General features: G+C 39.6%; 2 protein-coding genes across 4 annotated transcripts in view; both read left to right on the top strand.

The window, feature by feature from the left end:
• Positions 1 to 12,184, top strand: part of ldb1b (LIM-domain binding 1b) — a 31,666-nt gene extending 19,482 nt beyond the window's left edge. For all 3 annotated transcript variants that reach the window (XM_063013083.1, XM_063013082.1, XM_063013084.1), the window contains 10 exons: positions 2,255 to 2,357; positions 3,679 to 3,723; positions 3,887 to 3,962; positions 4,592 to 4,694; positions 6,533 to 6,705; positions 6,991 to 7,113; positions 7,215 to 7,298; positions 8,757 to 8,880; positions 10,372 to 10,520; positions 10,603 to 12,184. In XM_063013083.1, coding sequence (XP_062869153.1) covers positions 2,255 to 2,357; positions 3,679 to 3,723; positions 3,887 to 3,962; positions 4,592 to 4,694; positions 6,533 to 6,705; positions 6,991 to 7,113; positions 7,215 to 7,298; positions 8,757 to 8,880; positions 10,372 to 10,520; positions 10,603 to 10,833 — 1,211 coding nt within the window. In that variant the 3' untranslated portion in view covers positions 10,834 to 12,184. The remainder of the gene's footprint in view (positions 1 to 2,254; positions 2,358 to 3,678; positions 3,724 to 3,886; positions 3,963 to 4,591; positions 4,695 to 6,532; positions 6,706 to 6,990; positions 7,114 to 7,214; positions 7,299 to 8,756; positions 8,881 to 10,371; positions 10,521 to 10,602) is intronic.
• Positions 1 to 15,158, top strand: part of rpl37a (ribosomal protein L37a) — a 59,719-nt gene that overhangs the window by 13,049 nt on the left and 31,512 nt on the right. The window lies entirely within an intron of this gene.

A 15,158-nucleotide genomic window follows, 5' to 3' on the forward strand; every position in this document is an offset into this window, starting at 1 on the left:
GTTTGTTCATACACCGAACAGGTTGGCTGAACATTACCTTCATACGCTATTATACACTCGAGTAGCAGGTGTGTGTATAGGAAGTTGTCATACAAAGTGGGTGTGATAAAAAGGTCCAATTAATGGAGACCATGGGGAGATGGATAAAAGCTCGGCTGTGATGGGGGAGGACACCTCTCTGATAAAGCACCCTGAAATGACCGGGCCTTTATTCATTTTACTGAAGACCAAAATGAACCCCCCTGTCCCCTGCTGTACTAGACACATACCTAAGAGCAACTGGGAAGTGGAAAAATGGCCAGATGGCTATTTATCACATCTTCACTATGTTAGAATGTAAGCTGATTTAATTTGGTCAAATGCACAAGGACGGGTTGGATAAATATTGACAATTTTGACATCTATAGTTAACTGGGGATGAAATCTCCCCCCCCCTTGATGGTGCAGCTATCAAAATAGAAAACCACAATGTATAACTGCACAGCGGATGCAATGTCACTCAGATCTTATTTATTTTATTTGACTGGACTGTAGAAATGTTCTATTAAACCTAGACCTAATTAGTAAATGTCTATTGGCTGTTATATCATACATATCTGTTGAGTCTTTTGTGTGTAGAAGCAGTGTATCATGCACATAAAATGTGTGATGTGAAGATGTAGCGCAACTGTTTATACTGCAGTGTAGACTGTCAGGACGTGTCAAAAGAAAAGTAATGTTTTATTTATTCACATTACTCCAAATGAACATAATCTGAATTTCATAATGTAAAGTTGCGCTAGATTTAAAGTTTGAATGTAATATAAAGTAATAAAGTGTTCTACAATCTAAATAAATAAAAAAACACTGATATAAAATCACATATACCATAATAAACTATTTAAGTAATTGATCAAACTTCATATGAGAGGTTTTGTTGATTTGACTTGATTGGACTTCAGTGCATGTTGTTTGATTTCATACTTTTATACTTATCGTCTGTCTTAATTCAGTAGATGCAACTAATTATTCTGACCAGGGTGTGTTTTTTATTTTCATTCAGAGATCAGTAATCAGTTTGACAGTACGCATGTGACACATGTCCAATATTTTTTTTGCATTATTGTTTGCAAAACCTCTGGCTATTGTGCTGCAGCCCTTCTCTTATTAAGCATTCACAAAAGACAAACCTTGTAAAACCCCTTGTGGTTTTATGACAGACCCGCGACGTTGACATCGAACAGATTTATTTGCGAGACACGACGGCCCGTCATTATTAGGCGGAGTCGTTCCCGTGACGGCAGGGGTCGTGACCCTGTCGAGGTTGAATGCTTATTGCAGTAGATCCTTTTAACAGGCAGGATGGATAGGGTGAGGGGCGTGTCTGCTCTTTACCACCCCTTTCTGCCCTGGCCGTGTGTGCAGCAAGCCCTAGACTCGGCCTGATCTATGTGTTAGATTGAAATGAATGAGGGTGGGCTGTATCTGCCTTTCTATCTGTCACTCATTTAGCCACAGCTGCTGTCAAAATGAGGTGAATGGAAATGTACCAATATTCTAATGTTGACTTTGGCCCAAGGTCTTGTATGTTGTTTTGTATTGTTTTAAAATTGACCGCTGGGCTCCTTAAACGTCTTATATATATTTTAGTGCATTACAAATGCAGCAGTTTTACAGCGTATGATTGGTTCTCGACAGTGATCAAAACACATCTCAAAGCTGCACACAAGTATTGATTGTTTGTATTTATAAGCCTGTAGTATCAAATTGTGAGCTGCTCTTCCATGTTTTGTATTGCAAATATATTTAATAACAAATGATTTACTTAAGTGTACTGATAACAACATTGTATATTGTTATTTGTAATCATGATATCGAGATTTAATGTTCATACAGTTAAGTTTGGTGCTTTTGAATGGCACGATGAAAATGTATACATTTAGTTTTTATATATATTTAAAAACTATTTAGAATTTAACTGTTAAAATCATGTTAAATCTTACCATTGTTCTTACACGGAATCAGTAAATCAGTTTATGACTTCTTTCTTCGGATTACGCTCCATTTTAATGTTTTATTAGTATGACAAAATCTCTAATATTCAGTATTTACTGTCTAGTGTATTTACTCAGGTGGTTTAATCCCCCCAAATCAACATTTACAATGCATGCTATACACTAACACACAAAACCTGAGTCTGTAGATGCTTATATTGCAGTGGTTTGTCGGTTCATGTCTGTTGTAGCTCTCTAATCCCCCTTTCTGTGTCTTTCAGGCTGTTCCTCAAAATCATTCAAGCTGTACTCCCCAAAGGAACCCCCCAACGGCAGTGCTTTCCCCCCCTTCCACCCCGGCACCATGCTGGACAGAGACGTGGGGTGAGTCTCTCTTTTCTTTCATTCACAGTTTATGCTGCCTGACTTTCAAAAACATAATTGCTGTACAGTGCTGTACTATGAGACTTCTTATGCGGATGAAGGGTATCATTGCAGTTAAAACACATACCAGCTGAATGTCCTAAATACTTTTAGCATAGACAGTCTATAGTAATAGCAAAGACTATGAGCAACATCTTTAATCAAGCCGAAATAAAAACGGTTCACAAGTATTTGGAAAAAAATTGTTCTGAAAGGGCACATCTGAAGAAAAACATAAGAACAACACTTGACTAAGACTATAAACTGAAATATGAGAATTACTGACCTTTCCAGCTGTGAATATACCCACTGTGTAAGCACGGCATACAACATCTAAAGAAATAAATATTATTACAGTTAACCCCGACCAGATACAGAGTGCAGGAACTGTATATGACAGCCAAAATAATTTAGAAACAAATGTAAAAGTATTAATTGAGAAGAACCTCATAATTATTAGGGGTGTGCAATAGTGAATGTTACACTCCAGTATATAAAATACTTTTTTTTTTTTTTTTTTAAGCTAAAGTATATATAAAGCAGAGAACAGTGTTTTGATATGACTTGATATGCAGGTTAGTCACTGATCTAAGAGTAATGGGCACCTCCACTAATTTGTTGGTGACTGGAAAACGGGTTCTAGTTATATAGAGAGTACCAATGCATAAACGTCTGTATTACATGATAAGATCCTGCAGAAACGTGAATGCCATCCTGTCGTGTGCTCATCCGTTCTATTCCATGTTGATGTTACAGTAACTGAGTTGGTAGTCATTAAGAAAACGTTGTTGTCTGTTTTGTTTTGTTTGTGTGTATAATACTGGTGGCTCTATATCAGTTAGTAGCAGTTCGGTCGTATTGAGATAGTAGGGTACTATTCTACGTGTCTGTGGTCAAATGAGCTGTCATTCAATTGCCTCTGTCCTGATTGGACAGTGAGGGGGTGGTGGCAGTAAAAGTGCAGGGCTGCTATGTCTGGCTGGCTTTACTGCACCGTAGAGATAAGAAGATGACCCGTAAGGGAGGGGGAGGCTTGGGGGGGTTCTTTCCTGTCCTCTAAAACAGTTCCAACAAGAGCTGGGGGGTGTATCATACTTAATCCTAAATCAGCTATGCTGCAGTTTGTATTGCCCCATACAAAAGCTGGTGAAATACGCACTAGTGAACTTAGTTGTTTGTGGTAAACAAGATGTAGTGATGTGACATGATATTTTTGAGAATTGTTGTTGTTAATGCTGTGTGTTTTATAAGTAATGACACTTTTCTTTGTCTTGATCTGCAGCCCAACGCCCTTGTACCCACCGACATACCTAGAACCAGGAATAGGGTATGTATTGGCCTCTCTTTGATCTTGTAATCTATGAGAAATTGCATTCACATCTTGCCATAATAATGTGCTTTATATACTGTATGTATCCATTAACAGTCATGGTAAGGGTCACTATAGGGTCTAACCAGCGTCTCTCTTATGGTTCTATCTGTTCTATTAGGAGGCACACGCCATATGGGAACCAGACAGACTACAGGATATTTGAGCTTAACAAACGGCTACAGAACTGGACAGAGGTGAGCAAGGCAAAGACATAAAAAACGCATTTTCCCATGACTGAAGCATTAGCGACCTCCAATAGTATTCGGAGACCAAATCACATATGCACAAATAGCCTGCCCGTCACAGAAACGCCTGATGCCATCCAAAGCAACATTTATTTCTACACCTGCCTAAAATATCCCGTTGCAAGCATTCCAGACACAACGTGAACTACCCAAAATAATTTAAGGTTTAAATGTGATGCTAAATTCACAAAAAATAGTGCGTTAATCTCATTACAACACATTTGATTAATTCAGATTTTTCTACTTTAGGTTCTTTAGGATTTAATAATGTTGTTGGACAGGGCAGTGGTAGTTCAACTGTTGGAGTATTTGGCTAGTAATCAAAGGGTTGCTGTTTCAAACCCACTACAGCCAGGTTGCCACTGTTGGACACTGGAGCAAGACCCAAAACTCTCATTTGCTTCGACTGTACCAAATACAATAGATGCCATCAAACATGTATATTTACTTTTAATGCGGCCGTCTCGTTGTAGCTATGGACCAAAGAGTGTTAATGATTAAAATCTGTAATTAGTTCCTCTGTTCTGTAATGAACAGCCCTCTGTCTAGCTTTTGACTGTTTCTCCCTCTCCCTTCAGGACTGTGATAATCTCTGGTGGGACGCTTTCACTACAGAGTTTTTCGAGGATGATGCCATGCTGACAATCACTTTCTGTCTAGAGGATGGCCCTAAACGATACAGTAAGGCTCAAATAATGTAAAACATTGTGTTCTGTATAACTGTTCTTGGTGGTAATTGGGGTTCTCAGCCAACTTGTTTTCATTTACAAAAATGGGAAAGAGAACTGAACAAATGTATCTAATGATTCTGTTCTGAAAAGGAACGATGTGTATTTTGCCCACACACAGTGAAGTACATGCAAATATTTTCTAAGGATGATGATTAGAGATTTTGCCGTGAACTGTAAAATTTCTGAGTCAACAAGTTCAAAATCTTAATAGTCTTAAAACTAAACAGCATATCGATGCCAACAAAGTACTTAGAATGTATGCCAGAAAAATTCCTTTTCTTTCTCTTTAAACACAAACATATGCACAATGAGTTTGCTGAAAGCCACTGAAATTGCAGCTAGAAACAGGCACTTTTGTTGGAAGGTTTTCTGGCAACAAACATTTAGTGTTTTGATTTAAAGAGGATCATATTTATACACACCACAGTTAACTATAGTGGAGGATGTACGAGGTTTTAGAAATGTTTATCATTCAATTCTAAGTTTAAATATGCACTATATTGCCTAAAGTATACACACACCCTTTTTAATGACAGTGGAACCTTGATTTAACAGGCTAAAACACGGCACTAAGGTCCACGAAAGTGTTAAACATGCACATATGATAAACAGTAAAATGAACAACATAAATAGATATGTAAATATGTAATGTAAAACCTGTAAATAAGTATTAAAATTGCTTTACTGTACTACTGGGGAGAAATTTCATTTACCTTGTGTGGTATAGGAGATTTCTTTTGCCATGATTGTATAGTGGAGACTCAGAGTATCTATTATTCGGAGTCTGAAGCACTGCTCGTGGCTACTAGAGCAGCGCTGGTACATAACTGAGGACTAAACTTGCAAAAATTAAGCATAAAAGCGAGAAAATGGCGAAAACAAAGCAAGTCTCCTGACTAAATAAAGCCTCTCACTCGTGTAAACTAATAGACATGCATCGGCTAGCGGACAATTACTGGTCTTGGTACGCTTCTCCTGAGATTTTTAAACAATTAGACCGGACATTTGGTTTTTCAGATTTTGTTTCTTAAATTGTGGTTCCACTGTATTGACTTCATGTTTCGTCCACACTTATTGCTACCAGGTGTATAAAATTAATTATAAGATAAAAATTATATGCTCCTAACTGTCGCCCTTGTGCACAAACCAAACGTAAAGACGTGGTTTGATGTGTTTGGTTCAGACAAACGTCAGTGTTTCAGACTTAACAGTACATATGCAAGGATGTACACCGACCAGGCATAACATTATGACCACTGAGAGGTGAAGTGAATAACACTGATTATCTCTTCATCACGACACCTGTTAGTGGGGGGGATATATTAAGCAGCAAGTGAACATTTTATCCTCAAAGTTGATGTTAGAAGTGGGAAAATGGGCGAGCGTGAGGATCTGAGTGAGTTTGAAAAGGGCCAAACTGATGGCTAGACGACTGGGTCAGAGAATCTCGTAATCTGCAGCTCTTGTGGGGTGTTCCCGGTCTGCAGTGGTCAGTATCTATTAAAAGTGGTCCAAGAAAGGAACAGTGGTAAACCGGCGAAAGGGTCATGGGCATCCAAGGCTCTTTGAGAAGAGCTACTGTAGCTCAGATTGCTGAAGAAGTTCATGCTGGTTCTGATAGAAAGGTGTCAGAATACACAGTGCATCACAGGGGCTGCATAGACGCAGACCTGTCAGTTAGGAAGGTGGTCATAAGTGTTGCTACTACATGTTTAATACTTTATTATTGTGTATTATTTCCCAATTAATTTTGGAGTACTGACGGAAATTCTGCTTTCTCCTCTTTAGCGATCGGCCGGACGTTGATCCCACGCTACTTTCGCAGTATATTTGAGGGAGGCGCCACTGAGCTCTACTATGTACTAAAGCACCCTAAAGAGTCCTTCCACAATAACTTTGTGTCTCTGGACTGTGACCAGTGTACGATGGTCACTCAGAATGGCAAACCCATGTTCACACAGGTGAGACTTTCTTACAAATTCTTACAAGTACATACATTTTATATTTATGTTTATATTTATAAGTGCACAATCAACCCCACTTCAGGGATTCAGATGTATTTTTAAATGACTTTTAATATCCCTCTCTACCTGTTGAGCAGTCTAGTCATTGAAAACATTTATATACATGCAAACAAGCAGTTGTGATATTTAGTGTTTGTGAGGTATGTGTCTGAGGTATGATTGTGTGATCAGTAAATTTTCCACACCCTGTGTGTGTGTGTGTGTGTGTGTATTGAATGGCAGGTTTGTGTGGAGGGTCGTTTGTACCTGGAGTTCATGTTTGACGACATGATGAGGATAAAGACATGGCACTTCAGCATAAGACAGCACAGAGAGCTCATCCCTCGAAGCATCCTGGCTATGCACGTATGTGACAAACCTTGTCACATTAACACAGAAACATGGTCATACGTAGTTCTCCTATTAAAAACATTAATATTTAATTCGTCTGTCGTTTGGTGTTCCAGGCTCAGGACCCGCAGATGGTGGACCAGCTGTCGAAGAACATCACTAGATGCGGCCTCTCCAACTCCACTCTGAACTACCTCCGAGTGAGTGCTCACACAGCCTCCATATGTCTTGGACTGTGATTAGATTTGCTGTTAACTATATAAATGTTGATTATATAACTCACGCACATGACACTTTACTATGGTATATACTGTGATGTGATTTTACTAGCAAGCTGAATGAACTATGAACTTAATTTGTGTTAAATCAGGGTTTTTTCCTCAATCCTGTACTTGAGACTTATCCTGCTCCCAACAATCCTGATGTAGTTCATGAGCTCATTATGAAGTTGGATCAGCTGAGCCAAAAGCAAGTATAGCTCTGCGGGGAATTGGGCCTTCAGGACCAGAATTGAGAGACCTAGCTTAGGTTCATTTTATCTTCATGTTTTACCACCGCTTTATCCTGGTCAGAGTTATTGTGAGTCTGGCATCTCCAGAATTAATGGGTGCAATGCCGTGACACCCCAGACATTGCCAGTCATGTCTGTATGTAGATGCCCGACTGGCCGATAGCACTGCTAGGAATTTGAACCCCTGATTCCAGTTATAGTGGGCTAGCGTAATTACTGCTGCACCACCGGAGTGCACAGTGCGTATGTTAGTGTTTGAATTTAAAAAACCACTACAATTAATATATGTATTTTTACATTTGAATACTTAATACTTAATATTTTAATTGCTTTTATTAAAGTTCTAATAAAATGTATTACCATGCACTACACAGACTTATGTCTTGCAATAGACAAAAAGAGGGAAACCTCAACAGCCTACTATTTATTGTAGTTTAGTAGTATTGTTTTTTAATGTGTTTTAAAAGTGAGCTAAAGTGGAGTAATGGTGGGAGCCACACTGCTAGTAACAGTAGTGTCTGAGTTCCACGCATTTCAATCGTGGGCTCGAAAAATACACAAGGTGCATGGTGTTAAGTGCATCTAGCCATTGAGGGGACACACCAGTGCACCCTTAGCACCGGTCCCAAACCTGGATGAACTAGAGGAAGGCATCCGGTGTAAAAATTGGATCAAATTTAATATGTGGGTGAATGATCTGCTGTGGTGGTCCCTACCCGGAGCAGCTGAAAGGAATCATTCATTCATTTTGTTGTATGTGATTTGAAAGAAGTCTTATTTACTGTCTTTTCAGTAAAGCAGATGTAATTAATATCAGTAAAGCAGTAATTTGCGCTGTATAGTCAACCTTAGAACTTGAAATTCTTCAGTTTGACAACTGAACTTGCATGTGTGAGGAGTCCTGAATTATTCTAACCACAGTTGTATAGTGTCGGCACTTCTGTTACAGTGGAGAATAAGGACACAACTAACATCATGCGTATTGAGAGAAATTTCAGCTGGCTTCTGTTTAACATTTATGCAACACACATTGTGGCGTGTTGTTATAAAACTGCCTTTACTGTGGTATAGCGTATACTGTATTTTTTTCCCTTTGTACTTCAGTTGTGGTAAACAGATCCTAACAGCCAATTTTGTCTCTTTACAGTTGTGTGTGATTCTGGAGCCGATGCAGGAGCTCATGTCAAGACACAAGACGTACAGTCTGAGTCCAAGGGACTGTCTCAAGACTTGCTTGTTCCAGAAATGGCAGAGGATGGTAGCTCCACCTGGTAAGCAAATCATAATAATTATAATCATAAAGCCACTGACAGGATTATTGGGTGGCTGAGTTATAAAGCTGTTGGATTATTCGGTGGCTGAGTTATAAGACTTGGATTATTGGGGGCTGTCTTTAGGACTGTTGGATTATTGGGGGGCTGAGTTATAAAGCTGTTGGATTATTGGGTGGCTGAGTTATAAAACTCTTGAATTATTGGGTGGCTGAGTTATAAGACTTTTGGATTATTGGGTGGCTGAGTTATAAGACTGTTGAATTATTGGGTGGCTGAGTTATAAAGCTGTTGGATTATGGGGTGGCTGAGTTATAAGACTTGGATTATTGGGGGCTGTCTTTAGGACTGTTGGATTATTGTGGGGCTGAGTTATAAAGCTGTTGGATTATTCGGTGGCTGAGTTATAAGACTGTTGAATTATTGGGTGGCTGAGTTATAAAGCTGTTGGATTATTGGGTGGCTGAGTTATAAGACTGTTGAATTATTGGGTGGCTGAGTTATAAAGCTGTTGGATTATTGGGTGGCTGAGTTATAAGACTGTTGAATTATTGGGTGGCTGAGTTATAAGACTTGGATTATTGGGGGCTGTCTTTAGGACTGTTGGATTATTGGGGGGCTGAGTTATAAAGCTGTTGGATTATTGGGTGGCTGAGTTATAAGACTCTTGGATTATTGGGTGGCTGAGTTATAAGACTGTTGGATTATTGGGTGGCTGAGTTATAAGACTCTTGGATTATTGGGTGGCTGAGTTATAAGACTCTTGGATTATTGGGTGGCTGAGTTATAAGACTCTTGGATTATTGGGTGGCTGAGTTATAAGACTGTTGGATTATTGGGTGGCTGAGTTATAAGACTCTTGGATTATTGGGTGGCTGAGTTATAAGACTCTTGGATTATTGGGTGGCTGAGTTATAAGACTGTTGGATTATTGGGTGGCTGAGTTATAAGACTCTTGGATTATTGGGTGGCTGAGTTATAAGACTGTTGGATTATTGGGTGGCTGAGTTATAAGACTCTTGGATTATTGGGTGGCTGAGTTATAAGACTCTTGGATTATTGGGTGGCTGAGTTATAAGACTGTTGGATTATTGGGTGGCTGAGTTATAAGACTCTTGGATTATTGGGTGGCTGAGTTATAAAACTTGAATTATTGGGTGGCTGAGTTATAAGACTCTTGGATTATTGGGTGGCTGAGTTATAAGACTCTTGGATTATTGGGTGGCTGAGTTATAAAACTTGAATTATTGGGTGGCTGAGTTATAAAACTCTTGGATTATTGGGTGGCTGAGTTATAAGACTGTTGGATTATTGGGTGGCTGAGTTATAAGACTGTTGGATTATTGGGTGGCTGAGTTATAAGACTCTTGGATTATTGGGTGGCTGAGTTATAAGACTCTTGGATTATTGGGTGGCTGAGTTATAAGACTCTTGGATTATTGGGTGGCTGAGTTATAAGACTGATGCTAACTTGCATGTTTCTGTTTGCAGCGGAGCCAGCACGCCCAGCGCCAGGCAAGCGACGGAAGCGCAAGATCTCAGGCGGCAGTACCATGAGCGCAGGGGGAGGCACCAACACCACCACCAACAGCAAGAAGAAAAGTCCTGCCAGCAGCTTCCCACTATCCAGCCAAGTACCTGTAAGCAGATTTAAACAATTGCACGGTTGGTTTATTTTACCGCTCCCTGCAGTTATATAATGGTTCGTCTCCCTTCTTGTAGGATGTGATGGTGGTGGGTGAGCCCACTCTGATGGGAGGGGAGTTCGGTGACGAAGATGAGCGTCTGATTACTCGGCTAGAGAACACGCAATTCGATGCTGCCAATGGCATTGACGACGAGGACAGCTTTAACAACTCCCCAGCTCTGGGCTCCAACAGTCCCTGGAACAACAAAGCTCCATCCAGCCAGGAGAGCAAGAGTGATAACCCCACCTCTCAAGCCTCTCAGTGAGACTCAGGCCCAGAGGGAAGGGGGGCGGGAGGGGAAGAGAAGAGAGAGGAGGTCACAGAGGAAGTAAGGCACATGGCCGACTCACTCATCTACATGCAGATCTACGTTCACTAACTGACGGTCACCCATTTCTCTCTGTCTCAGCGAGCTGGAAAGAGCGAGACCGAAGGTCAGGACTGAGAGCCAGGTCTAAGAACAAGTGTAAAATGAATGTATTGGGTTTTAATACCACCGTGACCATAAAACTGCTGGTGTTTTATTGTGTGAATGCTCCTTTGAGGAGGGTGTAGATAGTTCAAGTGTTTAAGTTAAGAAGTTGGTTAAGAAGTTTTGTCCTCAGAGGAGAAGATCAACGTGTAAAACGCCAGCAGAGTGCAAACACAAACAGATACACACTCTCGATGGCCATGCTGTAAGGTCTGTTTGCTCTGAAACCCAGCCCGTTCCTCTCTGAAGCAGGCGTACATGATTGCAGAATGTTCCCTGTCATTAGTGAAAGATTTGGACTAATGCCATACAACACATGAAACCCAGTACACTACGCCATGCTGTAGAACAGCCCAGAGTCGTCATTGTTTGAAATGGGTGAGCTGGTAAGCGTTTAAATGACACGTTTTGAAAAATTTTATCCGCATTTTATACCAGCCTCTATTTCCCTAGAATGTTTTTATTTTCTTTTTTTTTTTACCGACGTTGAAAGCTACAGACCAAGGAGTAATGAGGACTTGTTAGGTCCTTCAAATCTCAACCCTCAAATTATATTGGTTTGTATTATTTTTAAAAAAAAGAGAGTAATTAATTGTGGGCTTTTATTTCATTTTGTGTATTTGTGCTTGTATATTTAAGGTAGTAGCAAAGTTCTGTATAACTGTATGGAAATGTATCTTCCTTAGCATCGCCTAAAGCCATTTTGACCTAATGTGTACAAAAAAAGTGGACAAAACCTCATGAACCTGTCTTTCCTGTTTCCTCTGATTTTCTAAATTTGTGTTACGTTGGCTCGATTGAAGGGCACCATCACCAGGCTATATGTCTCATTGTTGTTTTCATACTTGGTCAGGTGGACGCAGTACTTAAAGGCCAACCAAAGCAGTAATCTCATCGCCCCACTGTGTTAATTTTTAAATTGGATTCTAAGACTCGATACAGTTTCATCGATATATATTCAAATTGTAAGAGATTTGCCAGCCCTGCACTTGTAATTGAAACTAAATGGTGATCTGTCCCTCTTCTAATCCTGTAGACATCCCTCTCTTTGATATATATATTATATATATTTTTTTGTTTTCTTAGTTTTTGCCCTTGATTAAATTAATGTATGTACCAATAAAATATGAATTTTCATTTTAAATGAGAAGTCGGCTTGCTGTCTTATTTACATTGTCTCAATAAAATGATAAATGCTTCGTCATGCCGCAAAAATATACTGTTAAACATTACAGTGATACACACACACACAGTAATCACTCTGTGTATCTTTCCAAGACTTGTACTTTTTTACAAAATTTACACACTTATTACCCTAAAATTAACATTTAACCTTTATCCAGCCAGTAAAAAATTACACCTGCTCACAGAAATCCCAATAAATTACTGAAAGACAGACTATAAATAGCTCAAGAGAGGACACACTTTTGTAGATGCCATTTGCGTTATTGATCGTATGAACCAGCAGCAGTGGCCTGTGGATAACCCCCCGTCAGGCCTGCCGTGTTGGCTGAAAGATTGCAATAACATTTCGCTCTGGGCCAGCGGGTTAAAAACAACTAATAGCTCACCAACAACTTTTGATAATGTACATGGCTTACCCTTAGTGACTGGCTGCATGATTTTTCAGTGTTTACCCGAGGCAAACACAATGATCAACTGGGTTTACTATCAGCTTAGTGACTTGATCTGCAGCTTATTACATCTTTTTCATTAATCTGTGGCGAGTCGTTCATATTTCAGTGTGTGTGTGTATAGATGATGTGTAAATAAGGTGTCAGTCGCCAGTTGCAGTCAATCATAAGGACAAAGGAGGCCTGTATAGCTGATGAATAATACCACAGTACAATTTATCCAGCAATAAAATCCACATATAACTTAATGCAAACTATTTTGGGCAAAGGGTATGCTTTAAATAGTTGTGCAGTTAAGGCGCTGGACTAGTAAGTAGAAGGTCGCTGGTTCAAACCCCACCACTTTCAGGTTGTCACTGTTGGGCCCTTGAGCAGGGCCCTTAACCCTTAATTGCTTAGACTGTATACTGTAAGTCGCTTTGGATAAAAGCATCTGCTAAATACCTTAAATGTAAATACTGTCACAAAAAACTGTGTTGGAAATTCAGAGACTGCCATTACATTCATGTTTCTAACAAGCATATGTACATGTTTTGTATGTGTAAATATGTGATTAGGGGTTCTTATGATAAGGTTCATTTAGGGAACTACTAGTGTACATATTTACATTGTTCCACCAATATGTTATCTTAATGACAAAGCTCTGGGTGCACCAAGATTTTTAAACATCATAAAATGGAGATGAAATTCAAGAGCATTATATAAAAGAAAACAATCCCTGTTACTTTATGAATGTGCTGATTTTGCATGTAGTCGTATCCTTGTTCTTCTCTCAGTACTTATATTGAAATCTCCAACTCTTTGATGTTTGTTGTGTCTGTGTGAATGTAAAAGGATGCACTCTGAACGAACCATCTGTTCTCAGCTGGTATGTAACAGGACCCTCTTACAAAACAGATGATTCCTTACAGTTCTTGGGGAGAGCCTGGAGCAAGCAGAATGGACTGGGCTTTTAAACCTGACAGAAGAGGGTCATGCTGTTCTCACTGGAGAATATATGTGAGACTCCCAACAGTGTGAGAATGGAGCCCAGGTCCTCAATAAACATGTTGCTGCCTTACCCCCCTATTGGTTGAGATGATTTTGCTTAATATTGGCTGTACTTTTAAGAAAAGTGGCAAGCATGAATGTACAAATCTCCATTCCAGAAAAGCTGGGACAGAATGAAGTGCAAATAAGAACAGAAATCAACGACTTGTAAATCCACTTTGACTTATATTTAAATAAAACATTACAAAGACAAAAATGTATTATGTTTTTACTATTATTGTTTATGTAAATATATTTTCCTTCTAAAATTGAACAACAGTTGTGTTTGGAGGCAAAAGGCAAAAGAAGAAAAGGACATGCCTTGTGAACCTTGTGAAACTATGAACAACCAAAGCCCTGTAATGGACTGGCATGCTGTCCATGGTATTCCTCCCTTGTGACTCTGACCAGGATGAAGCGATTGATAAACAGGAAGAAAAAGAATGATTCAGATCAGAACGTCTGATTTCTGTGTCAGATTACTTGAGCGCTAGATGGAAGTCAAAGTTTATGGAAGTCATAGTTTATTATTGCAGAAATCTGTATATCCAGTATAACACCAAGCAAGGTCTTTCCAAATGACTGCGTATACATTTAAAAAAATGAATTAGAATTAATCTAGAATAAATGGATGCTTTTGATTATAAAAAATAATATTACTTAAATATAATCATACATAATTTCGTATGTATAAATATTTTTGTGTGTTGCTAGGTTGTCACCCTGCTTGTGTGCTTTTGAAAAGCCTTTTGATCTCAATTTGTAATTTGCTCTATCACATTGTTTTAGTTATTTTGTTTTTATTTTGAGTTCTTTAGATGCAGGACAGGGCAGTTGTAGCTCAGTGGTCAAAATACTGGACTAGTAATCAGAAGGTTGCCAGTTCAAGCCCCACCACTGCCAGGTTGCTACTGTTGGGCCTATGAGCAAGGCCCTTAAGCCTCAATTGCTTAGACTATGTACCGTAAGTCGCTTTGGATAAAATGTAATAAGAGCATCATACATTCATTCATTAATTCATTCATTTTCGTATCCGCTTATCCAATCAGGGTCACGGGGGTGCTGGAGCCTATCCCAGCTTTTCAATGGGTGCAAGGCACACCCTGGAGGGTGCGCCAGTCCATCGCAGGACAGACACACACACACACACACACACACACACACACATTCACTTAATGTCTCCAATTCAGTGTCTCCAATTAACCTGACTGCATGTTTTTGGACTGTGGGAGGAAACCGCACAGAAAGGACCCGGACCGCCCCGCCTGGGGATAGAACGGGGATTCTTGCTGTGATGCGACAGTGCCACCCCATCATCATACATGCATGCGACAATAAAAATAAATCGTCTCCTTGCCCCTGAGACTATATTGTAGAACTGGCCCTTTAAGAAAGGACTTCTGGGAAATTGAGTTTTGGTGGCGTCAAAATGAACTACAGAATGACGTATTTTCC

The sequence above is a fragment of the Trichomycterus rosablanca genome, chromosome 17 (genome assembly GCF_030014385.1).
Source record: "Trichomycterus rosablanca isolate fTriRos1 chromosome 17, fTriRos1.hap1, whole genome shotgun sequence".
NCBI classification, from domain to species: Eukaryota; Metazoa; Chordata; class Actinopteri; order Siluriformes; family Trichomycteridae; genus Trichomycterus; species Trichomycterus rosablanca.